The following is a 23,026-nucleotide window of genomic DNA, read 5'->3' as shown; positions in this document are numbered from 1 at the left end:
AGGATTAGCCCGCTCCTCTAGTTCCCCACCTCTTACTTGCCTCTCCGAGTCGCGGTGCCTATGTGTCCGAGTCCCCCCATTCTCTCCATGCCCGTGTTCCTCATCCCTTCTATGATCGTGCCTCTACGTTCCCCCATATCCGTCCTCCTCCGTCCCTGTCTCCACTTTTCCTCCATGTCTGTGTCCCTACATCCTCTCCACGAGCAGGGACCCCACTACCCCCTGTCCCTGTTCCCATCAAAACCCTTGTCCTGTCCATGTCCGAGTCTCCGTTCCCGTGTCCCCCCATGTCTCCACGTTCCCTATAGGTTCGTGTCCTTACTTCCTCCCTGAGCCTCCAGGTACCCCCGTGTCCGCGTCCTCAGGTCCCCCAGAAAGGCACGTGGAGCCGCGGCAATGGAAGCAGTTCCTTTATTCTGCCCCAGGCAGCTGCGGTCATAAGCACACGGGGAATCCACTGATGGCATCCGTACTCTGCATGATCATGTCCGCCAGCAGAAAGCAGAAGCCTGGCGGGAAGGGAACGGAGGGCGGGTGGAGGAGGGTGAGTCCTAGGGCGGATGGCCGGGAGGGCCCCGGGGACTGGGGTTTGGGGCTCCAAGGGCGTTTCTGTTGGGTCCGCGGGAGCCCAGAGTGGAGTGTGTTCGGGAGTCCCTGGGAGGTCACGGGGGGGTTGCCTGGGAGGACAGCTGAGGAGTCTCTGCAGGGGGGGGGGTCCTCGGGGCAGTCTCCTCTCCACCCTCTTCCGTTATCCAGGTTACCCGCGAGAACAGAGAAGGGTAAAGCCAGCCACCCCGAAAAATAGGACCAGGAGAAGAAGACGTCGTTTTTCCGTGCATTCTTCACTGTGTAGCCTGTCATGGCGATCAGCAGCAGCAGACCTGGACCCCGCCCACCCGCCAGGTGAGGGTGGCCAGCGGGCTGCACCCAGGCCCCACCCTGACCGCGCCCACCGCACCAGACCACGCCCTTCTTGCCCGCACTCCCGTCCCTGCTCTACCCCATCTCCCTGGCCCCGCCCCTGACCCCGCTTCTTTAGCTCCTCCCCCTTGAGGCCTGGTCCCTCCCGAACCTCCCCCCCACCGCCCCGGGTCTCTGGCTCTTTTCCTGGTGCCTCTAGTCGCGCGCGACCCCTTGGCCCCTACCTCCTCCAGCTACCAGGCCCACCCTATGCCATCTCACCGCAGAGGAAGAAGATGGCACTCGTGGTCCGGCCCCGCGAGTCGCCCTCCTGGCACAGAATCCGCAGCCCCATCACCAAGCCCACGATGCTGCAGCCCGCCGCCAGCACCATGCACGCCCCGGTCACCGCCGGCATGGCTGGGGAGAGCGGGCCGCATCAGCCCCGCTGGCGCCGCTCCTGGCCACCACCCCCATCCGCCGGCTCCGAGCTGGGAGCAGTCAGGGCTTTGCATGGGGACTTGGAAGTTACGTCGTGAGCGGCGGTTAAGGTTGCAGCAGGGAGGCAGGTCCCCGAGTTGGGGTTCCTGGTGGCCTGGTCACAGAGGGGCAGCCGGATCTCAGGCTGAAGTGGAAGGGCTGGGGGCGGGGGCACCGCAGGATGTGCCGGGCTGTGGTGTCAGGAGACGGGGCCAGCTGTGGTCAGGGCTGGGGGGCTGTCTGTCCAGTAGGGTGGGGGGAGGGTCTGACAGCTGGGCGGCCGGGCCTCACTCTGGCAGGGGATGTTGGAGCAGGTGCCCCTGCTACACTCCTGCCACAGGCCAGTGTGGCCCCCAGAGTAGCGGATCCAGTAGTTGGTGGCCATGGACAGAATGATGAGGATGTTGGCAAAGGAGCCCAGCAAGGTGCCCCCACTTTGAAGGCTCCGCTTCACCCCCATGCCAGGGAGGCTGCTGCCGAGGACCACAAATGCAGGACTGGCCAACCCTCCTCCCACCCCCACGTCCCTGAGACCCCCTCCTGCATGTCCCTCCATATCCCAGATGGCTACCCCTGCACCCCTGCCTGGTGCCCCTGCTTCTGGGATCACCCCCCTCAGGCCCCTCCCAGACCCAAGACCACCTGCCCCCTCAGGCATCACTGCTTAGGAACCTCTGCCTTACCAGAGATGTCCATCCCCCAGTGGACATGGCTTTGACCTGTCCCTTGCCTTCCCCACCACACACCCACCTAAATGACTCACCCACAGCTCCCAGGGCTTCTCAGACAGAGCCCAGAGGGTGGGGGAAGGGAGACTGGGTCTGTGAGGTAGCAGGAGTTCCAGAACCCCCTTTCTAGTGGCCACTTAAAGAGAGAACCGCCCACCCACCCATACATACACACACACACACACACACACACACAGAAGCAGCTCTTCTGGCAAACTGACAGCTCAGAGTCAGATGGCAAGTCTGGGGGACCCTGAGGGCCATGACATGGTAGCCCATATCCTTCTAGAAACTGTTCTTCCCTTGACCCCACAAGCTGTCCTGGTCCCCAGCTCTCTGTGCCCTCCCAGGCCCCCATGCAGCCTCCTGCCCCTCCTCCCCCCTGCACTTCTCAAGGCCGGCTCTCCTGGAGAACTCCATTCTGCATCTTCTTACCAGGTGAGTTCCAGTGACCACTGATGCTCTGAGAGCATCCCAAACTGCATCTCCAGCCCAAGTCCTCACCTGCTTCTGACCAGCTTCCAGACCCTGACACTCAACCACATCCCCATTGATCTCAGCATCTTCCACCAAACCAGGGAGGACACCATCATCCCATCCGGTTAGTTGGACCACACCCCTGGGCACTATCCTTGCCCTCTTCTTGCCCCTCACCCTACAAAGCCCTTGGATCCCTGAGTCCAGTTCCTCCCACCCCCTGAAACTTTCTGGCTCCTTTCCTCCTTTCCCTCTCATGCCCTGGCCCCAGGGCACCCTTATCCTGTCTCATGTCCCACCTGTTGGATTGACAAGCTCTTCTCTCCCCTTCAAACCTCCCCCATGGGCCCCAGAAGGAGCTTTCTGGCACCCAGACCAGACGCTGTCCCTCCCCTGCTCACACCCTTAGCTCCCCATCACCCTCAAGAGACGGTCAACTGCTGGGCTAGAGGCGCTGCCTCCTACCCGCCTCTCCATCCTGATTTCCCCTCACCCTCACACTCTACAGTGGACCACAAAGCACTATTCTCCACCCTCTGAGAGCCCCCAGCCTCTCCACGCCTTCACCTTAGGGTCCCTCTGCCTGCATTACCTTCCCTCGGCCCTGTAGAAGTTCCTAAACACCGTCTCCCCAGAAAGCTCACCTCCACACCGCACCCCTCCTCCAGACACAGCCAGTCTTCCTGCCATTACCCGCCCTGGGCTCTGCCTGCCCCCACCGGACTTGGAGCCCCTGGCGGGCAGGGCCTGATCTGACTCACCTCAGCATCCCCAGTGGGAGGCCCAGCAGAAAGGAAAGCCAGCTGAAAGAGTGAATTTGTTCTTTTTCTTTCTTTCTTTTTTTTTTTTTTTGGCTGCACCCCGCGGCTTGCGGGTTCTTAGTTCCCTGACCAGGGATTGAACCCGTGTCCCTGCAGTGGAAGCACAGATTCTTAACCTCTGGACAACCAGGGAAGTCCCAAGAGTGAATTTATTAATGAAATGAGCAAGGCACACTAAGGGTGAAGGGAAGGGTGACAAAATCAGAAGGAACAAAAGAAAAGAGCTAAAGGGAGAAAGACAAAGGGAAGAAAAGAGATAAAGGATGGAGAGACAAGGGCCCTGGGGCCATGCCCGAGCCCACACTGGTTCCCACTCTGGTGGGAGCATCTCTAGGGCAGGGCAGTAGCAGGATTGACTCCTCTCTGGGTGCCCAGGGTCATCCGCCGTGGAGCTGCAGTGTCGTCGGCTTCTGTTGTGGCAGCATTAACCTCGGAATAACCAGATCCCAGCAAATTTTTGTTGAATGAATGAAGACACAAAGGAAAGAGCTTGCAGACGCTGGGAGTCAGGGCAGGAAGGAGAGCCAGCCATTTTCATGGTTCCTGATGATGCCTTCAAAGAATGGAGTGCCAAAGCCATCCTGTGGTTCACATGGCCTCATAGCCAGGCCGGTGGGCCCTGTAGTGAGCTCCCAGACTCAGGCCACCTGGGTTGGCAGAGAGAAGTTAGACCCTTGCTCTTGCCCTGCTCCCTCAGAGCCCCCAGCTGGGCCCCTATCCACCCCTGGCACTCCCCAGGGCAGCGGTCACCTGCACAGAGAAAGAGGACAGTTGAAACCCAGCCCAGGTAGAAGGACCAGGAGAAGAAGGACTGGATCTGGGAGTGTCCAGGCTGCTTCCACCGCTCGATAGTGTAGACCACCATGGCCACTAGCACGGAGAGGGCTGGGGACGGAGACAAGAGGCATGGCTCAGCCCCTCCGCAAAAACTCACCAGGGCCCAGCGCCCCAAGCGCAGCCCGGAGTCCTTACCTGCGGCAAAGGCCATGAAGGTCGAGACAATGGGGCCGCGTCCAGGGTCAGACAGTGAAGGGATGCAGGACATGACCAGAAAGCTCACAGAGATCAGGCCCCAAAGGACAGCCAGAATGCAGAAACTCTGTGTCACGTGGATATAGCCTGCTCAGAGACGGGACCGCTGAGTGCCCGTCCCCTCAGGCCCTTCCCCACCCCAAGAGAGACTGCTCCCCCTTACCTTCTACTGAGCCCCAATCTCCCCTTGGCCAGAGGCCCGAGTGAGACAAGGAGCTGGGCCCCTCGGCCACAAACCAGAAATTCGTGCTCAGAGCCACCAAGAGAGCCAACAGGCCCAGGGAGCTAGTGAGCAGGGCCAGGGACCGGCAGGGCTCCATGGGGGCGAAGGCTGCGCTTCTGGGTCCTGGGTGATGAAGAGCCTGGTGATCCAGATTCCTGGGTCTCTGAGAGAGGAGGAAGCTATGCCCCCCGGACTCCTGGGAGAGTCAAGCAGTTGGGGCAACTGGGGGACCTGTGGTCCTTCAGATCAGACTAATTTGGTCTCACCCAGTTCCTGGCAGCTGACTCTCGTCACACATCTTCCCTTCCCGGCTTGCATCGGCACCCACCCCCCACCCCTTGAGGTTCTCCTCACAGTATATGGTGGGGGGGAGGGCCCTGGAGGTGTCACATTGTCAGTGGTTTGGGTGGGTGGAATGTGCCTCTCCAGAAGGTTCTACACCTCCTGCCCTTGGAGCCCTCCACACCAGAGGGGGCTTCCTGTAAGAGGTGAGAGAGAGGCTTGGGGGGCCCAGAGGTGGGGTGTGGTGAGTGAGGCCAGGGTGTCAGTTAAATGGGAGGGGGAGGTGTAGCCAGAGGGGACAGTTAGGGGATGCATCATTCTTTCCTGTGGGTTCTGCAACCTTCCGTTCTGGCAGACGGGGGCCCCAATTCTAGGGTCTCCATAAAAGGAGGGGGAAGGAGGCTAGAATGCTTGGGACTGAAGGAGGAAGCTGCTAGGAAGCCTAGACTCCAGGTCCTGAGCGTGGGGACACAGACTCCCGGCTCCTTACTTGGAGCTTATGCCCAGGGCAGGTAAACAGCGATCGCAATTTTGAAAGTTTGTGGAGGGAAGACGTGCCCACATCCTCATCTGTTACATCAGTTCACAGTTAGTGCTGTTTCGAGCAAGGCCTTCAGTCTGTGCTGAAGCCTTCAGCAACAGGATCTGGGTTTCTGTGGTCGGGGAGCGGGAGTTGGGGGTCAAGGATGTCAGTGCAGGACTTTCTGGCCCTCCCCTCACAGCAGCATCAGGTCCTGGGCCCCACCTCAAATAGAAGGTGAAGGTGCCACAGCCCAGGTAGAAGGCCCAGACAAACTTGACCTCTGTGAAGCAGGAATGACCTGGAAGAGGACCTCTGTCCCGCAGATGAACTGAGCTAACAGTCCCAGGACAGCTGGCGAAGGGGAGAGCCAGAGGGACCCAGGAGGCTGGGTCCTCTTCCTTGGTTGGAGACTCCAGTTTGCAGGCCCCCGTCCCTCACCCAGATCCTCACCAGTGGGGTAACTGGCCACTCCTGAGAACATGCTCATGAGGACAGGCTCCCAGAAGGGGATCCAGGTCCTGAGCAGCTGGGGTGCCATCCCCAAAATGGTGCTGGACGTGGCTCCTGTGATTAGCACCCGGACAAGCTTCAGGAAGTCTCAGCCGAGGGCATGTGGTGATCACATGCACAGAACCCATCTGAGATCTTTTATTCTCTCTCTCTCTCTCTCTCTCTCTTTTCTTCTCTCTCTTTTTCTTTTTTGGCCTCACTGCATGGCTTGTGGGATCTTAGTTCCCCAACCAGGGATTGATCCTGGGCCCTCGGCAGTGAAAGCATGGAGTCCTAGCCACTGGGCTGCCAGGGAATTCTCCCCATCTGAGATCTTGATGCCATCCCAAACCCAACACCATCCTGACCGCAGGCAGCTCCAATCCCATCCTTAGCCCCATCCCTACCCTCCAACCCAACCCCATTCTCATTCCCAACAACAAATTCAATCCCATCCTTTTATTTATTTATTTATTTTATTTCTGTGTGTGTGTGTGCGTGCGCCACACCGCATGGCTTGCGGGATCTTAGTTCCCTGACCAGGGATCGAACCCCAGCCCCAGCAGTGAAAGCGCTGAGTCCTAACCACTGGGAAGCCAGGGGATTCCCTCAGTCTCATCTTTAACCCCAGTTCCAATTCCAAACTCCAGCTCCAACCCCAAATTCAACCCATCCCAATCCCCAAGCTCAATCCCATTGTTAACCCCAGTTCCAACCTATCCCAAACCCAAACCTAACCCCATTCTCATTCCCAAACCCAACTCTAATCTCAATCCCATCCCCAACCCCAAACACAACCCATTCCTTAACCCCAACTCCATCCCTGAATTTAACCCTATCCCTGTCATCTCACCTAACCCCATTCTTATTCCCAAACCGAACTCCAAACTCAACCCCATCCCCAAACCCAAACCCATCCTCACCCAGACACTTAACCCTCTCCTCACATCCATCCCCACACTAGATGGCATTTCCAGTCTCAACTCCAGCCCCAGTCCCACCCCCACTTCCTTCTTCATACCTCTCCCCCACCCTGTAATTCTTACCTCAATCCCACCACACCCCCTCCATTTTTTATCTTCATCCGACCTCCAGGTCCAAGCCACTGGAGGACTGAGAGCAGAGGGGGGACATGATTTGAATCATGTTTTAATAAAAATTCCTTTAAAAGTCTAAAAACAATAAATGCCGGAGAGGGTGTGGAGAAAAGGGAACCCTCCTACACTGTTGGCGGGTATGTAAATTGGTACAACCACTATGGAGAGCAGTATGGAGGTTCCTTAAAAAACTAAAAGTATGGGGCTTCCCTGGTGGCGCAGTGGTTGACAGTCTGCCTGCCGATGCAGGGGACACGGGTATGTGCCCCGGTCCGGGAAGATCCCACATGCCGCGGAGCGGCTGGGCCCGTGAGCCATGGCCGCTGAGCCTGCGCGTCCGGAGCCTGTGCTCCGCAACGGGAGAGGCCACAGCAGTGAGAGGCCCGTGTACCGCAAAAAAAAAAAAAAAAAGAACTAAAAGTATAGACTTCCCTGGTGGAGCAGTGGTTAAGAATCTGTCTGCCCATGCAGGGGACGCGGGTTCGAGCCCTGGTCTGGGAACATCCCACATGCCGCAGAGCAACAAAGCACATGCACCACAACTACCGAGCCTGCACTCTAGAGCCCGCAAGCTGCAACTACTGAGCCTGTGTGCCACAACTACTGAAGCCCACATGCCTGGAGCCTGTGATCCGCAACAAGAGAAGCCACGGCAATAAGAAGCCTGCGCACTGAACAAAGAGTAGCCCCCCTCCCCCGCCGCAACTAGAGAAAAGCCCACGCACAGCAAGGAAGACCCAATGCCAAAATAAATAAATTAATATATTAATTAAAAATAAATTAATTTTTAAAAACTAAAAATAGAACTACCATATGATCTAGCAATCCCACTCCTGGGTATATATCTGGAGAAAACCATAATTCGAAAATATACATGCACCCCAATGTTCATTGCAGCACTATTTACAATAGCCAAGACATGGAAGCAACCTAAATGTCCATCAGCGGAGGAATGGATAAAGAAGATGCGGTACATATATACAATAGAATATTATTCAGCCATAAAAAAGAATGGAATAATGCCATTTGCAGCAACATGGATAAACCTAGCGATTATCACACTAAGTGAAGTAAGTCAGACAGAGAAAGACAAATATGATATCACGTATATGTGGAATCTAAAAAAGATACAAATGAACTTATTTAGAAAAGAGAAACAGACTCACAGACTTTGAAAACAAACTTATGGTTACCAAAGGGGAAATGTGGGGTGGAGGGATAAATTAGGAATTTGGAATTAATATACACACACTACTATATATAAAATAGATCATCAAGAAGGACGTACTGTACAGCACAGGGAACTCAATATTCTGTAATAACCTATATGGGAAAAGAATGTGAAAAAGAATGAATATATGTATATGTATAACTGAATCACTTAGCTGTACACCTGAAACTAACACAACATTGTAAATCAACTATACTCCAATATAAAATAAAAATTAAATTAAAAAAATAAAAAAAATCCTTTAGATACTGTGTAGAGAATGGACTGCAGGGGCAGGGATTGGGTGGGGTGTGGGTAAGGGTTGAGGCTGAGCTGGTTAGAAGTCTGTGGCAATAAGCCAGGTGAGATGATGATGGCTTGGATCAGGGGGTAACCATGGTTGAGCAAGAAGGGGTCAAATTCCGAATACATTTTTAAGGCAGAGCCAACACGATTTGCTGATGAATCAGATGTGAGATGTAACAGAAGGAAAGCTATGGAGGGTGAGCCCAATGTTTTTGGCTTGAGCAGCTAGATAAAAATGGACTTGTCATTTACTAAGTTGGGGGAGACCATGGGAGGAGCAGATGTAGGATGTGAGGGAGGTCAGGAGCTCAACTTCAGATATGTGAGAACTGAGATGCCTCTTCTTTTCAGGTGGAAATGTTGAGTAAGTAGTTGGAGGTATGAGTCTGAAGTTATAACATCATTATTATTGCTAGAGTCAGCCCCTATACATATGATTCCTGGAATAAGTCTCAATAAATATTTCTACTTAAATAGGCCTCAATAAATTATAATTAGAGAAGAAGGCTTCAGTTGCTATTATTACTAGAGGAAGCCTCTATAAATATAGTATTTTTATTATTTGAGGAGGTCCCAATAAATATATCTAGGGACTAAGCTTCTATTAATATAACAGTTCCTAGCATAGACTGTAATAAATATTCTTATTATTGGAATTAGCCTCCCTAAATGGTCTTATTATTTCATGATAAGCTTTAGTAAATCTCACGGCAGTTGGCATGAGTTTGTTGAATGAACGAATGAATGAGTGAATGAAGAGAAGATCAAGGTCACAAATGACAGGTGAAGAGGCAGGTGCAGGACGAGGTGCAGGTCAGAGTTCTGGTGCTTCTCCTTGGACGGGTCCAGCCAGGGAGGGGCCGGGAGGTTGGGAGGGCCAACTGGAGATGGCGCGAGTGGGCAAGGAGGTTGTTTTTCCACAGTTGGTTTTTTTTTTTTTTTTTTGGCTGCGCTGGGCAGCATGTGGGATCTGAGTTCCCAGGCTGAATTCCCTCAGTGGCGTTTTGGAGGGGCTCCGAGGAGCTCAGGTTGTCTCAGCACAGAAAGAATTCAGTGAGAGGCAAAGTGATGAGATAAGAAGCGATTTATTAGATTATTAGAATAGGATGCTTGTGAGGCTTACAAGTGGGTGGGCGAGAGGGTAACTCCCCAAGAACTTAGCGGGCTACAGTTTTATAATCAAAGGAAAAGTGGGGAGGCGGAGAAGACCACCTTCTTTCTCATTCTTGAGTAGTCGTCATGCTTCCATCATCAGCTCCGCCTCCAGGTTGGGCAGGGGAGTTTTTTTGTCCCTACATGGTCAAGCCAGGACTATCACAGCACTATGGAAAAACTATTTCAGGTTTCAGTACAATGAGGTTCTTTCACTTTGAAATGTCACCTTTCCATAAATTATTGTGTTTTATGTGTGCAGAGAGCATGTCATGGGGGTTATTAACTTACTGAGCTCACTGGACAGGATGTGGGTCTCATGCCACCATTGTTTCATTGTCTTGGGGCGTGTCTCAGGCTTCTGTTGCATGGTTTTGTTGCTAAGCGAACCTGCTTGGTTTTGTGGTTAAGCAAACCTGCTTTCTTAAGTGATCATTAACTTACAGGGGTCTCCCATACTTTTTCTTTACTTACAATCCCCTAGTGTAAGTAAATCCCCTATTTAACTAATCCCCTATTTAATTACCTACTTTGTCCCTTTATTCTGACCCTATCATGACCAGGGATAGAACCCACGCCCCTTGCATTGGGAGTGTGGAGTCTAACCACTGGACCACCGGGGAAGTTCCACAGATCTTTTCATTTATCGTACTATCCTACTGTGATATTATGTTTTATAATAAATATATATTGGGTCTTTGTCCCCACTTCTGGCATAGAGGTCCTAAAACTCTTGGAATTTCCTAAGTTGTGAGAGCGAGGGGAACCAACCACATGATTAGAGGGTCAGAAATGGCAGTCCCACCCCTTGACCTCCTGGGAGGGGAGAGAAGTTGAAGATTGAGTTCAACCACCAATGGCCAATGATTTAATCCATCATAACTATGTAATGAAGTCTCCAGAAAAACCCAGAAGGAGAGGATTCAGAGAGCTTCCGGGCTGGTGAACACGTGCTTTCTGGGGTCGAGCGACCTACTTGGAGAGAGCATGGAAGCTCCACACCTCTTCTCACTTACCTTGACCAGTGCATCTCTTCCATCTGGCTGTTTTTTGTTTTTGTTTTTGTTTTTGTTTTGCGATACACGGGCCTCTCACTGTTGTGGCCTCTCCCATTGCGGAGCACAGGCTCTGGACGCGCAGGCTCAGCGGCCATGGCTCATGGGCCCAGCCGCTCTGTGGCATGTGGGATCCTCCCGGCCCGGGGCACGAACCCGTGTCCCCTGCATCGGCAGGCGGACTCTCAACCACTGCGCCACCAGGGAAGCCCCATCTGGCTGTTTTGAGTTATATCCTTTTATAAAAAACTGGTGATCTAGTAAGTAAAATGTTTCCCTGAGTTCTGTGAGCTGCTCTAGCAAATTAATGGAACCCAAGGAGGGGGCTGTTGGGACCTCTAGTCTATTGCTGGTTGGCCAGAAGCACGTGACAACCTGGGCTTATGATTGGCATCTGGAGTGGGAGGCCGTCTTCTAGGGCTGTGTCGTTAACTTGTGTGATCTGACACTTTCTCTAGGTAGATCGTGTCAGAACTGAGTTACTCGCTTGGTGGTGTGGGGAAAAAACACACCCATCAGAATTGGACCCACACATTAGTTTCCTAGCAGTTGAACCCAGGGACTTCCCTGACGGTCCAGTGGTTAGGACTCCGCACTTCCACTGCAGGGGGCCCAGGTTCCATCCTTAGTGGGAGAACTAAGATCCCACACGTCGAGGGGTGCAGCCAAAAAAAAAAAAAAAAAAAAATGGTGAACCTAGTAGGGTGGGGACTGTGCAATTTATCTCTGTGCCCATCCCTCCTACAGGAACTGAGCAGGCGGGCCTACTATAATGCCACCACCCCTGCCCCATTCACCACACTTCACCCCTCTTTCTCTCCACCCGAGCCCCTCAGGGACCACACTTCAGTAGTTTCCGTCAGTTTTATTAGACTCCAAAAAGCCTCTCTAATGGATATTCCATTTCTCTAACAACCCCCCTGGTGGCTGCGGCCTTGGGTCTCCTCAGCTGCCTCCACCAGGCCCTAGGAACCAGGATTTCAGGCCTCTAGACCCTCCCCCTCCTCTTCAGTGACCTGACTTTGACGTCCAGATGAAGTCGGGGCGCACATTTGGGTTCAGCGGGGAGTGGACAGGCGCCGACATTCATTCATCCGGTAGGCACACATGTAGAAAATTCCTGCGAGAGAAGAGATCCCGGTTGACCCCGCCCAGCCCCCCATCAGCCCTCCCAGCCCCTGCTCCCAGCCCAAGACACCGACACAGCATTCCCTTTCTCCCTGGTGTCCACAGGGCTTGGAGTCTGCCTTCTGGTTCAGTGCCGGGGGCGCCTGTGTGGGACACCCCCCCATCATCTCACCCTCTTGAGGGTTGCCCACAGTACCACAGACACTGGCCTTTCCACCCCCAAACCCAGTACCTGCAAAGAAGGTCATGAGCAGGGCTACCCAGCCCAGGATGTAGGACCAGGAAAAGCGCCAGTCCCCGAAGCGGCGACCGAGGAAGCTGACAGTGACTCCAGTGTAAATGGCCAAGGCCAGCAGGACGAAAAAGGCTGGAGAGAGAGGTCGGGGTGGGGGGTGGGGGGTGGGGGTGAGGGGAATGGGGATGGGGGCGGGTTTGGGGATGGGGGTGGGAACGAATAAATTGAGAAGGGGGTATGGGTGCAGGTAGGGATAAGGGTGAGGATGGGGGTTGAGTTGAAAGTGGGAGTGAAAATTAATGAGGTGTAGGGTTAGGGTGGGAATGGTGTGGGGTTGTGTTGTGTCCTAAAGAATCTGACTGGTCTTTGTCTCTGGTTCCTGGGAGGGAAACTCTAAATCCTTGGAATTTTCTGAGTACTAGGAGTGTCTTTGTTGTTCTTGGATCACACCTGAGTTTATGTTGATGATCAGAGATGACTCAGGGATAGGAGCTGGTCAAGAGAAAGACCAGCCTTGGGAATAGAGGGTTGGGGCTTTGAGCCGCTTGGGATCAGTCTAACCTCTGGGGAGGAAAAGGGAGCTGGAGATTGAGTTCAATCACATGGCCAGTGATTCATGCCCTTGTAATGAAACTCCAGTAGAAATGCTGGATGCTGACGCTCACCGGAGCTCCCTGTTTGGTGAATGCATGGATGCGCTGGGGGGCGGGGGTGCTGACGAGCCCTAACTCTGCAGGGAGAGTGCATGGAAACTCCATGTTCAGGACCCCTCTCCGGCTTCACGCTATGCATCTCTTTAGCTGGCTGGTCTTGAGTTGTACTCTTTACGATAAAACTGTAAGTATTATGCTTTCCTGAGTTCTGTGAGTTATTCTAGCACATTTCTGAACCTGAGCAGGTCCTGGGAACCCCTGAATCTGTAGCCGATTGGTCAGAAGTACAGGTGAGCTGGGGACCCCACTTGCAGCTGAAGTAGAGGCAGTCTGGTTGGGAACCGCGCCTTTAAACCTGTGGGGTTTGATGCCAACTCCGGGGGTCAGTGCCAGAATTGAATGGCCGTACACAGAGCTGGTGTCAGAACTGACTGGCATTAGAAAGAGTCCTGAAGTTGTCGCTGAAGGTGGAGGGGGGATTTGGGTGAGGGTGGAGCGGAGTGAGGAACGGTGGGGAACGAAAGTGGTGTGGGGGGTAGAGCTGGAGAGGGAGCTGGGAGAGGGGCAGGTGTGGGGGGCGAGTCACTCACTGGAGGCGAAAAACACGATGCCCGCAGAGAAGGGCCGGGAGAAGCGGGTGAAGGTGGGCTGCTGAGCGAACGCCATGATGCCCATGATGATGCCGGAGGTGGCACACAGGGAGGACAGGATCATGAAGGCCCGGGTGGCATTCCAGTATGCTGTGGGAGCACCCCACGGTCACTCCTGTGCCTTCCTTGCCCTCAGTGGTGAAGGCTGCTACCTCTGAGGGCAGGAATGCCTCACCCCTCTCTGTATTCCTGACCTAGCTCCTCCTTCACCTCTCTGAAAAACCCCTCCTCTTCACCTGGCAGACTCCTATTCATCCTGCAAAGCCCGGCTCCCAAATCCCCTCCTCTGGGAAGCATCCCTTCACCCCTTAGGCACCATCCTCACTCCCTGCTCTGGGCTGAGACTCTCTTTGCCTGTTTTCCTCTCCAGCCTGATTGCTCCCTGAGGACAGGGACCTGGTTGATTCTACACCACAGACACCAGCAGAGGTTTGATGTGCACATGGGCCTGGAGAAATGTTTGTTCAATGAATGAATGAGTGAATGAGTGCCCATTTCCCATATCCTCCTGCTACTCACTCTCTATCCTCTCTCCCATGCTCCCTTTCCCTTCCTTCATACCACTTACCCATATTTGGAAATGTCCCATTAATTTATTTCTAACTTGTTTATGACGTCTATCTCTCTCCACTGAGTTCTCAGCTCTGTGAGGGCAAGGGCCTGGCTTTCTCACTCACTGCTGTATCCCCAGCACCTAGTGCCTGGCACTAGGTGTTCAAGAAACATGTTGAATGAATGGAGATGCCCTGGGAACACGCATCATGATCTCATCTTCCATTTGGCAATGGTCAAGTATGTGCCAGGCTCTCTTCCCATGTATGATCCTGTTTATTCTTTCCAAGAGCCCTATGCTCTAAGTAATATTTTCATGCCCATTTTTCAAGTGAAGGAATGGAGGCTCAGAGAGGTGAAGTGATTTGCCCAAGGTCCCATAATTAGCAGAGGGACTGCAGTTGAAAGCCAACCTCCACGCCCTCAGTCTTAACTGCTTTGTTATTCTGTCTCTCGGAGTGCCCATGACAATTATCACCCCGGGCAGAACTGGGATCCTGGCACTGAAAAAGCCTTAGATCTTTGCAAAATGCAGTCTTTTGTCTTGTGGAAGTCTAGGGGAGACCAATGCCTGGATACTTCTCCACGGATGTTGTTATGGGTTGCTGGGTTGCGTTGTGTCTCCCCTTTCAAGTTCATATGTTGAAGTTCTCACTGCTCCCCCCTCATCCCACTGCCTCGGAATATGACCTTATTTGGAAATAGGGTCTTTGCAGATGTCAGTAGTTAAGATGAGGTCATACCAGAGTAGAGTGGATTTCTAATCCAATGTGATTGGTGTCCTCATAAAATGGGGAAATTTGGAGACAGGCACACACCCAGGGGAACATCACGTAAAGATGAAGGCAGAGATGGGCTGGTGCATTTACAAGCCAAGGAATACCAAAGATTGCCAGGCAACCACCAGAAGCTAAGAGAGAGGCAGGGAACAGATTCTTCCTCACAGCCCTCAGAAGGAACCAACCTTGCAGAGACCTTGATTTCGGACTTCTAGCCTCCAGACCTGTGAGGCAATAGATTTCTGTTAAGCCACTCAGTTTGTGGTACTTTCTTATGGCAGCCTTAGAAAACGAATACACATGCCTCTGGGTATTTAAAAGTCTGGAGGACTTATGGGGGATGTTATAGCCTATTTCTTTCCCATGGTTGGGCTAATGCAGGAGTGGAAAACACAAATGCCTCTGAGGCTTGGCTGCAGCTGTGAATACAGGCAGGAGACAGCAGGTTGCATGGGGAACATGTGTGTCCCATGTACCAACTACCAAGTGTCAGCGTCATCTTCAGATAAAACCTTCCCTATTCAAATCACAGTGTGGTTTCTGTCTCCTGAGGGGACCCTGACTGGTGTACCCCATTTGAAGGGGACATTTGCTGCTCATACCCAGCTGACCATGGGCCTGGAAAAGACAGGCAAACCTGGATTATTCAAAAAGAGCTGCAAGTCCAGATTTTAATGTAAAATCTTCAGATTTTTTAAATACTGGTAATGACTTTGGAAACTTACAAAATGCTATGCATACATGTCTTGGGTTGGGTTTGGCCTCTGGGAAGCAGGCTCAGGACTCCTGTGCTAATTTTGGTGATCGGATTACGTCAGCTATGCAATGGATGAACAGATTAAACCTGCTGTTTGGACAAATACCCAAGAATCAATCGGGGTGAGGTATGTCCCTGAGGCTCTCAGTCTTGTGGTCATGAAGATATCAAATGAAGTTGAAGACCTCCATCCAGCCTCCCTCTCTCCCATCCCCAGCAGAGGGAACTCAGAGTGCCTGGTGGTGTTCCCAGTCTGAAGCAGGAGGAATGGTAGAAGTGTGACAAGGGAGACAGCCAGAAATGAAAAGGATGCACGAAGTAAGCCAGATGGGGCTCTGAGACTGGTAGCCCAGGGCAAACCTTTCCACTTCTCCCTGCCTCAATTTATCCCTCCAGCAAATGGGCAGGTTTGGTGAGATGGGGTGAAATCTGCCACAAGCCTGTCATATCACAGGGCTTAGTGAGGGTTGGCTCCTCCTCCCAACACCCCCCCAGAAGAACTGACTTTTTGAGGTCAAGTATCATGTCTTAATTCATAGACACAATGGAACAGCCCTCTTAGTGTTGTTGGGACACCGAAGGGAGTTAATCCAGGCAAAGCACTTAGAATAGCACGTAGGACACAGTAACAATACATGCCAGTTATTGTTCTTATTATTATTACTACACTATTATTGGATACAGATAATATAGAACATGTGATATACTATATATTATTAATATATTATATAATGTATATTGTATAATATATATTATGTAATATACTATACATCTCTCTTTCCCTATATATGCATGTATATACATTTGACCCTTGAGCAGCACAGGTTTGAACTGCGCATTTATTTTTTCAATAAATACATACATTACTACACTATCCGCGGTTGGTTTAATCCGCAGATGAAGAACCGTGGATACGGAGGGCCGACTACATGACTGGAGCATCCAGAGTCTTTGGTATCCACGGCGGGTCCTAGAACCAATTCTCTGTGGCTACTGAGGGACTGAGGGAAGACTGTACATATATACAAATATATATGTATATGGAAAGAGACACATAGAGGTACATAGTATATTATAATAATATGTATTATATAATATAGATTGCAGGAATCCTATACTGTAAGTACTATGTTTATCTCCATTTTTACAATATATAATGTAATATATACTCGTATATATCTCTATACACATATACATACACACACATATATACACATACACATATGTATTACATGGCTTTGCTCACAGCAAGAATTAAAAAGTACCTCATCCAGTATTAGCCAACTTAGGGTCTGTATTGCTTCTGTATCCTTCGGGTATCTAATATAGCTCTTGACACCTAGTAGCTATTTAGAAAATGCTCTTCTGATAACCCCAGCCCCAACTGCTATACCTGCCCTCTATTTCATGCCAAGAATGTCACCGCTCTACTTAACCTCTAAACCGGTACATCCTCTAATTGTACTAGAAAAAACGACTGGAATCCCAGGTCTGCCCCTTCCACGCTGAATGACCTCGGGCTGGACGCTTTCCCTCTCTGAGCCACAAGGTTCTCCATCTGCAAAACAGGTGGCCTTTCCACTGTAAGGTTCTGCCCTGCGTGAGGCTCTGATCCCAGGCACAACCCAGACCCCGCCCCGGAGCCTCACCGATGCTTTCCGTCTGCAGGTAGCACTTGCTGCCCAGGCAATATCGCCACAGGCCCTGGTGGGCGAATGCCCCCGACAGCCGGTACTGCATCCAGTGGTCTGTCGCCGTGGCCACCACCAGGAGGATGGTCCCCACCCAGGCGCAGAAGAGGCCACCACCCATGAAGCTGTACATGGTGGTCTGCGGGTAAGGGGAGAGATGGGGTCAGGAGCTGGATTCCCATGTCCTGGGGGAGGAGAAGCTGGGGCCCTAGACTTCCAGATCCTAGGTGAGGAGGGAGCTGGGGGCCTGGGACATTAGGTCCCAAGGAGAGGAAGGACCTGGGCACCTGGATCCCTGGGTCTGGGGGGCAGAGGGAGCTCGGGATCTGGACGCCTGAGTCTGGGGGAGGAGAGGCTGAGAACCTAGACCCTTGGGTCCTGGGGGGGAGAAAGGGGCTGGGAGCCGAGACTTCCAGGTCCTAAGCCAGGAAGGGGCTGGCCACTGGGACACCAGGTCTTTGGGGGATGGAGGGGGCCGGGGTCCTGGACTCCCAGGTTCAAGGTGAGGAAGGGGCTAGGGCTAGGACCCCACCAAGTCCCTGCGAGAGAAAGGAGGCCTGGCCGCCTAGATTTAGGGGGAGGAGGGGCCCATGGCTTCCACTCCTGGTCCCTACCTGAGGGGCAGAGCCTGCCCTGAATCCTCCGTCTGCCTCGGCCCCTCTGTGCAGACTGAGCCCAGTCAGGTCGCTGGCCTCTCTGCTCCCAGGGTCTCCCAAATCCCTTAAGCCTCCCCATACAATGGCCCCATGGCCCAGCAGCTTCCAGCAGGCAGAAGTGCAGTGGTGGCAGACGCCCTAGATGGAATTCGCTGAAGCAGGAATCCAGGCCCTCCCTCCCCGCAGCCCCTGGTCCCACCGGCCTCTCTCTGTGACCCTCCCAGCCACCCTAGCACCCTTTCACAGGCCTCGTTCCACAGCACCCTCGGGGTTAGCCCAAGCTGTGTAAGCACACACACAGACACAAGACATAGGGACACTCAGCCATTTATTGTTCAACCCGGCCCCGCTCCCCCAAAGGCAGGAAATGGGGTGGGGCTGCAGGTGTCTGGATATGTTGGGCCAATGGGGTTCTTTGCAGGTGGGGTCCCAGGGCATGTCACGTTTGGGGCTGGGACGGGAAGGAGGTTGAGGGCGAGGCGGGGCTGGCTGGGGTTGAAGACAGGGCTGGAGTGCAGGAGAAATCAAGGATGAGGATTGGTTGGCTTTTAGGTAGATGGGAATGAGGATGGGTCAGGGCAGAGATGGAGAGTGGAATGGGGGTGAATGGCTGGGGGATGTGGGATTCAGTGTGGCCGTGGGATGGGGCTGGCAGAGGCAGGTGGGAATGGCTTTGGGGTTAGGAATGGGCCTGGGCATGGCTGGAGGAGCCCTGGGCATTGAGAGTGAGGTAAGCGTTGTCGCTGTAGTTGGAAACAGTGTCAGAAATGGGAAGAGGCTTGGGTTTGGGCATGAGGTTCGGGGTTGTCTCCCTGGCTTGGGATCCTATGTCAGGTCTGGGTTTCACCAGGGGACTCGCAGGACCCCCTCCTGAGGCTGTGGTTTGGGAGGAAGAGGGATGGGAGCAGGATGTTTCTTGGGTATCTCTGGCAGGGCTGAGGTCACCCTGGGCTCCTGGAACACCCTCCTGGTGACCCTCAAGGGCCCCCTCCGGAGTCCAGGGTGCAGGGTCCTCAGGGTCCTAGTACTCGGCCTCCCAGTCCTCAGCAGGCGGCGTCTCCAAGGGCGGCTCCGGAACCTGGGTGTCCTTCTTCCCATCCTGGGCTCGTGGTGTTGGTGACGGTAGCGTCACCAGTGGGGTCTTGGGGCCAGCCCCAGGGCTCCCCACCCAGCCCCTCTTTGCCTGCTCAGCCCTCCCAAATCCCCATTGCCGCTGGCCCTGACCCCGGCCTGGCCTGCGTCGGACATCCCAGCCCCCGCGTCCCCTGGGCGGCCTCTTGGCGGTGCCCGGCTGGGTGCAGCACGCCTGGGGGGCACAGGGGCAGGAGGGCAAGGACTGCTGAAGCGCGTAGGCTCCCATCAGGGCGCTGTGCAGGAGGTAGGAGAGGGCATCCAGACGGATGGGGACAGTGACAGAGGCCAGGCTCTCGGGGAGCCCCAGGTGGGCTGGATCTGGGGTGCCCAGGAGAGAAGGGAACAGGGCTGGGAAAGGTGTAGGCGGCCACGACTCAGTCCCTGGGGACGGCAGGTTGTTCCTAGAATGACAAAAGGACAGGTCAGTGGGTCTCCCCATCTGCATATGCCTTCCCTACTGCAGCCTTTCTGCTACCGGGCTTCTCTCAGGAGTCCATGTCTCCCCATCCTCAGGACTGAGCTTGCCTCTGACTTCCGGGCCCCTTTCTCTCTCTGTTTCTTCCCGTTTTCTTTACAGACAGACAGACAGCTCTGCCAGAGCTTCAGCATCCCACAGAACGCGGTTCCCATTCCAGGCTGCCTCCCTCGCGGTGTGTTTGGGCAAATCATTTTCCCATTCCGAACCTTACTTTTTCATACCAAGAGATAGCTTCTGGTGGTATCAAAGGTGCCTATTAAAGGGCTGGGTCTGGGAAGTGTTCAATAAATGTGGACAATTATTATTTCTCCAGCCCTACGGCTGTGTCTGGCATCTTCAATTCTCCTGGTTCCTTCTCGAAATTTCTCTGTTCCACAAATATATTTCTAGCTCTCTCCCTATTTCTAAGCATCTCGCTCAACTCTCTCTGTCACCGAGATCGTCGAAGATTCTGTTTCTGTGTGATGATACCCAAGACTTTTTTTTTTTTTCCTGATACCCTCTGGGTCTGTTCAACTCTCTGATTTTCGCTATCCTCCCTCTTTCTGGGTCTTTGTGCTCCCCGCGGGAAGTCTTGCGTCTCTCACCCCTCTGGCCCAGTCCCTTCCTTTTGCTGTTCCATCTTCACCGGGGTCTTTCAAGTCTTTTCTAGCACCTTCGCCTCTATTTCTCCACGGCCCAGCGAGGGGAGAAGCGTCTGGAAGAAGATGGGTGGGACTTTGTCAGAAAGGGGGCGTGGTTTGCGGGGCGTGCGGAGCCGCAGGATAGCGTGCAGGGCTGAGTTCGCGGAGTTCCGGTCCGTCAACCCCACGTATCTCAGGTCGCAGGCCCCGCCTGCCGGAGACCCAGGAGCCGGGCGCCCGAGCCCACTCCTCCCTCAGACCCAGGAGTCCAGGCCCCCAGCCCCTCCCCCCTCAGACGCAGGAGTCCAGGCCCCCAGCCCCTCCCCCCTCAGACGCAGGAGTCCCCGCCCCCAGCCCCTTACCCCTCAGACGCAGGAGTCCAGGCCCCCGGCCCCTCCTCCCTCAGACCCAGGAGTCCCCGCCCCCTCCTCTCTCTCCACCTGTATTCCTGGGCCGTGTCCTCAGGGGACCCGATGGTGTTCTTTAGGACTAAAGGGCATTTAGGGAAATCTGGACATTGGGTACTCCCGGGGCAGAGGGGTTAGTAGATGGACTGGCAACCTTAGAGGCTGGATTTCACTCTAAGCTCTGTCTGCGACTTAACTTTGTGAGCTTAAGCCCTTCTAGTCTCTGTGCTTTTGAGAAACAGGGCTAATATTGCCTTCTAGGATCTCGTGAGGTTTAAAGGATGTATCATGTGTGTAAAGTAGTCAACACATGATCTGGACCACAATAAGTCTCAACCAATGAGAGTTTCTTATTGTTATTGCTGGTGGTCGTGGTAGTATTTTGTTGAGAAGCAATAGTCATTCTCATATCTATTTATTTAAGAAATATTATTCAGTGCCTGCTATATGCTACGCTCCAAGTTGGGGGCCGGGGATTTAGCCCAGGACAAAATATGTGCACGCTAATGAAACTTTACACGTTGGGAGAGAAACACACAAGACACAGTACATTTCCTATAGGCAGGAGGGCTGTGAAGGTGTAAAGACAGGACAAGTGATATAGAGGCACAGGGGGCAGAGGGTTATTTTTTATTTTTTGGCCACGCCACCGGGCATGTGGGATCTTAGTTCTCCGACCAGGGATGGAACCTGCGTTCCCCTGCAGTGGAAGCTCAGAGTCTTAACCACTGGACTTCCAGGGAAGTCCCCCATGGGCTTATTTTAGATAAGATGGTTAGAGAAGGATACTGTGGGATGGAGCCAGCTGACCTGGGAGTTGATTATTCCCAGTGGAGGGAAAAGCAGGTGCAAAGGTCCCTCAGGGTGAAACAAACATAGTGTTTGAGGGACTGGGAAGCAATAAGCTAGGAGGAGAGGGACAGGTCTATTTTTAAAATATATGTATATTTAAAATTTTGGAATACCTTCGTATTTACAGAAAAGTTACAAAGATAACTTTGTAACTCACCCCGATTCCCCTCTTGCTATCTTCTTACATTATCGTGGAACATTTGTCACAACTAAGAAACCAACATGACTCTTAAGACTCTTCACTAAACTCCAGACTTGATTTGGATTTTGCCAGTTTTTACCCGAATGTCCTCTTTTTTCTGTTCCAGAATCCAAGGCAGGATCCCACTGAGCCATCACATCCCCTCTGTCGCCTCTGTTCTGCAGCAGTCTCTCAGTCTTTCCTTGTTTTTCACAACTTTGACGGCTTTGAGGACTACTGGGCAGTTTCTTCTTTTTAACAAACTAGAGGTCTATTTTAATGAATAATTCCAATTTATTTAGTCTTCATTTCACAGAGGTTCAAACTGTGCCTCAGAGAGGCTAAGAAAGTTACTCAAGGTCATGGAGCTCGTCAGTAGCACAACTGGGATTTGAACCCTGGCTCCAGAGTCTGTGCTTAATGGAGACACAAGTAGGAGCCAGACTGTATAGTACCTTCTAGGCTGACTTTGGAATTTTTTTTTTTTAATTCTGGAACACTGAGATGAATTTGAACATTTGTAAGCAGAAGTGTGACATAATTTATGTTTTAAGAAGAGCACTGTGCCTGCAGTTTGGAGAGTGGATTGTGGTGGAACGCAAGAGTGGAAGCAGGAAGCCTAGGGAGAATGCTGCCATCCTCCAGGCGTGGGTGGTGACGGCTCCAAGGAGGCTGGGGGTAGTGGGGATGGGAAGATATGAATAGATTTAAGATGTGTTTTGGAGGGAGAACCATCAGGATTTGCTGCAGGGCTGCTGGACATGAGTAATGGGGAATCAAGGATGATGCAAAAAGTTCTCAACCTGAGCGGCGCCTTTGAATATGAATTTTCTTACAAGAAGTTCACAACATCCCACTTTAAGGATGAGAAATCCGAGACTAGCTTTCGAGTTCTGTGCTGGATGATGCTGGTGACGCCGAGATGACGCAGAACCGGTACCTGCTCTCGAAGGGCTCTCCGTCTTGAGAGGTGGGAGACAGATACACAGATGGACAATAACATTCTGGGGTGATGGGAGCCGGGACACAGGGAGGAACAGGACAGTGAGCGCCGGAAGCGGATTAAACGTTGCCTGGAGGCAAGGAGGGGGAGGGGGAGGTCGGGGGCCAGGAAAACATTGTTGCTCGCTTGCAAGGCGTGGGGAAGAAGGTCGGAGAGGTTTTTGGTTTTTCTGGTGTTTTGTTTTGTTTTAGAGGAGGTGGCCTTTGGGCTAGGTCTAGGGTGAATGGGTCATTTGATGTAGAAGAAACGGCGCGAGCAAAGGCTAGGTGGTTGGAATCTGAAGATTTTTACCAAGAAGGCTGGCTTTCCTTTCCTGGCGACTATGATTAGCATGCAGGTCTCATATATCCGGTTAGGAAGCTTACGTCGAACAGGGCTCCGAAATAAGGGTTCGAATCCTCGTTCCGCTTCTCACTAGCTCTTGACCTAAAGTAAGCTAAGTCTCTGTTTTTTTGCGACATAAAACTCAATT

At 52.8% G+C, this 23,026-nt stretch overlaps 4 protein-coding genes across 5 annotated transcripts; all 4 read right to left on the bottom strand.

Moving 5' to 3' along the window:
• Positions 1-435: 435 nt before the first annotated feature.
• On the bottom strand, positions 436-1,840 carry CLDND2 (claudin domain containing 2). The gene is made up of 4 exons (XM_060085643.1): positions 1,672-1,840; positions 1,183-1,320; positions 762-881; positions 436-509 (listed from the first exon to the last, which is right to left on the bottom strand). Exons 1-4 carry the CDS (start codon positions 1,838-1,840, stop codon positions 436-438), a joined length of 501 nt encoding a protein of 166 aa, XP_059941626.1.
• Positions 1,841-3,994: 2,154 nt separating this feature from the next.
• On the bottom strand, positions 3,995-4,758 carry NKG7 (natural killer cell granule protein 7). The gene is made up of 4 exons (XM_060085445.1): positions 4,602-4,758; positions 4,379-4,525; positions 4,157-4,291; positions 3,995-4,053 (listed from the first exon to the last, which is right to left on the bottom strand). Exons 1-4 carry the CDS (start codon positions 4,756-4,758, stop codon positions 3,995-3,997), a joined length of 498 nt encoding a protein of 165 aa, XP_059941428.1.
• A 7,075-nt stretch (positions 4,759-11,833) lies between these two features.
• LIM2 (lens intrinsic membrane protein 2) lies at positions 11,834-17,353 on the bottom strand. 2 transcript variants are annotated; one of them, XM_060085038.1, is made up of 4 exons: positions 17,044-17,353; positions 13,382-13,531; positions 12,136-12,270; positions 11,834-11,895 (listed from the first exon to the last, which is right to left on the bottom strand). In XM_060085038.1, exons 1-4 carry the CDS (start codon positions 17,351-17,353, stop codon positions 11,834-11,836), a joined length of 657 nt encoding a protein of 218 aa, XP_059941021.1. The 2 variants fall into 2 exon arrangements, with proteins under 2 accessions (XP_059941021.1, XP_059941022.1); XM_060085039.1 differs by having other exon boundaries at positions 17,179-17,353.
• Positions 17,354-18,242: 889 nt separating this feature from the next.
• C19H19orf84 (chromosome 19 C19orf84 homolog) lies at positions 18,243-20,142 on the bottom strand. Its single transcript, XM_060085119.1, has 2 exons — positions 20,076-20,142; positions 18,243-19,411 (listed from the first exon to the last, which is right to left on the bottom strand). The coding sequence occupies exons 1-2, from the start codon at positions 20,108-20,110 to the stop codon at positions 18,898-18,900; spliced, it is 549 nt and encodes a 182-aa protein (XP_059941102.1). The 5' UTR covers positions 20,111-20,142; the 3' UTR covers positions 18,243-18,897.
• Positions 20,143-23,026: the final 2,884 nt, after the last annotated feature.

Source organism: Mesoplodon densirostris, chromosome 19 (genome assembly GCF_025265405.1).
Source record: "Mesoplodon densirostris isolate mMesDen1 chromosome 19, mMesDen1 primary haplotype, whole genome shotgun sequence".
NCBI classification, from domain to species: domain Eukaryota; kingdom Metazoa; phylum Chordata; class Mammalia; order Artiodactyla; family Ziphiidae; genus Mesoplodon; species Mesoplodon densirostris.
Note: the sequence above shows the minus strand (reverse complement) of the source record. Positions and strands in the feature narration are given on the sequence as shown.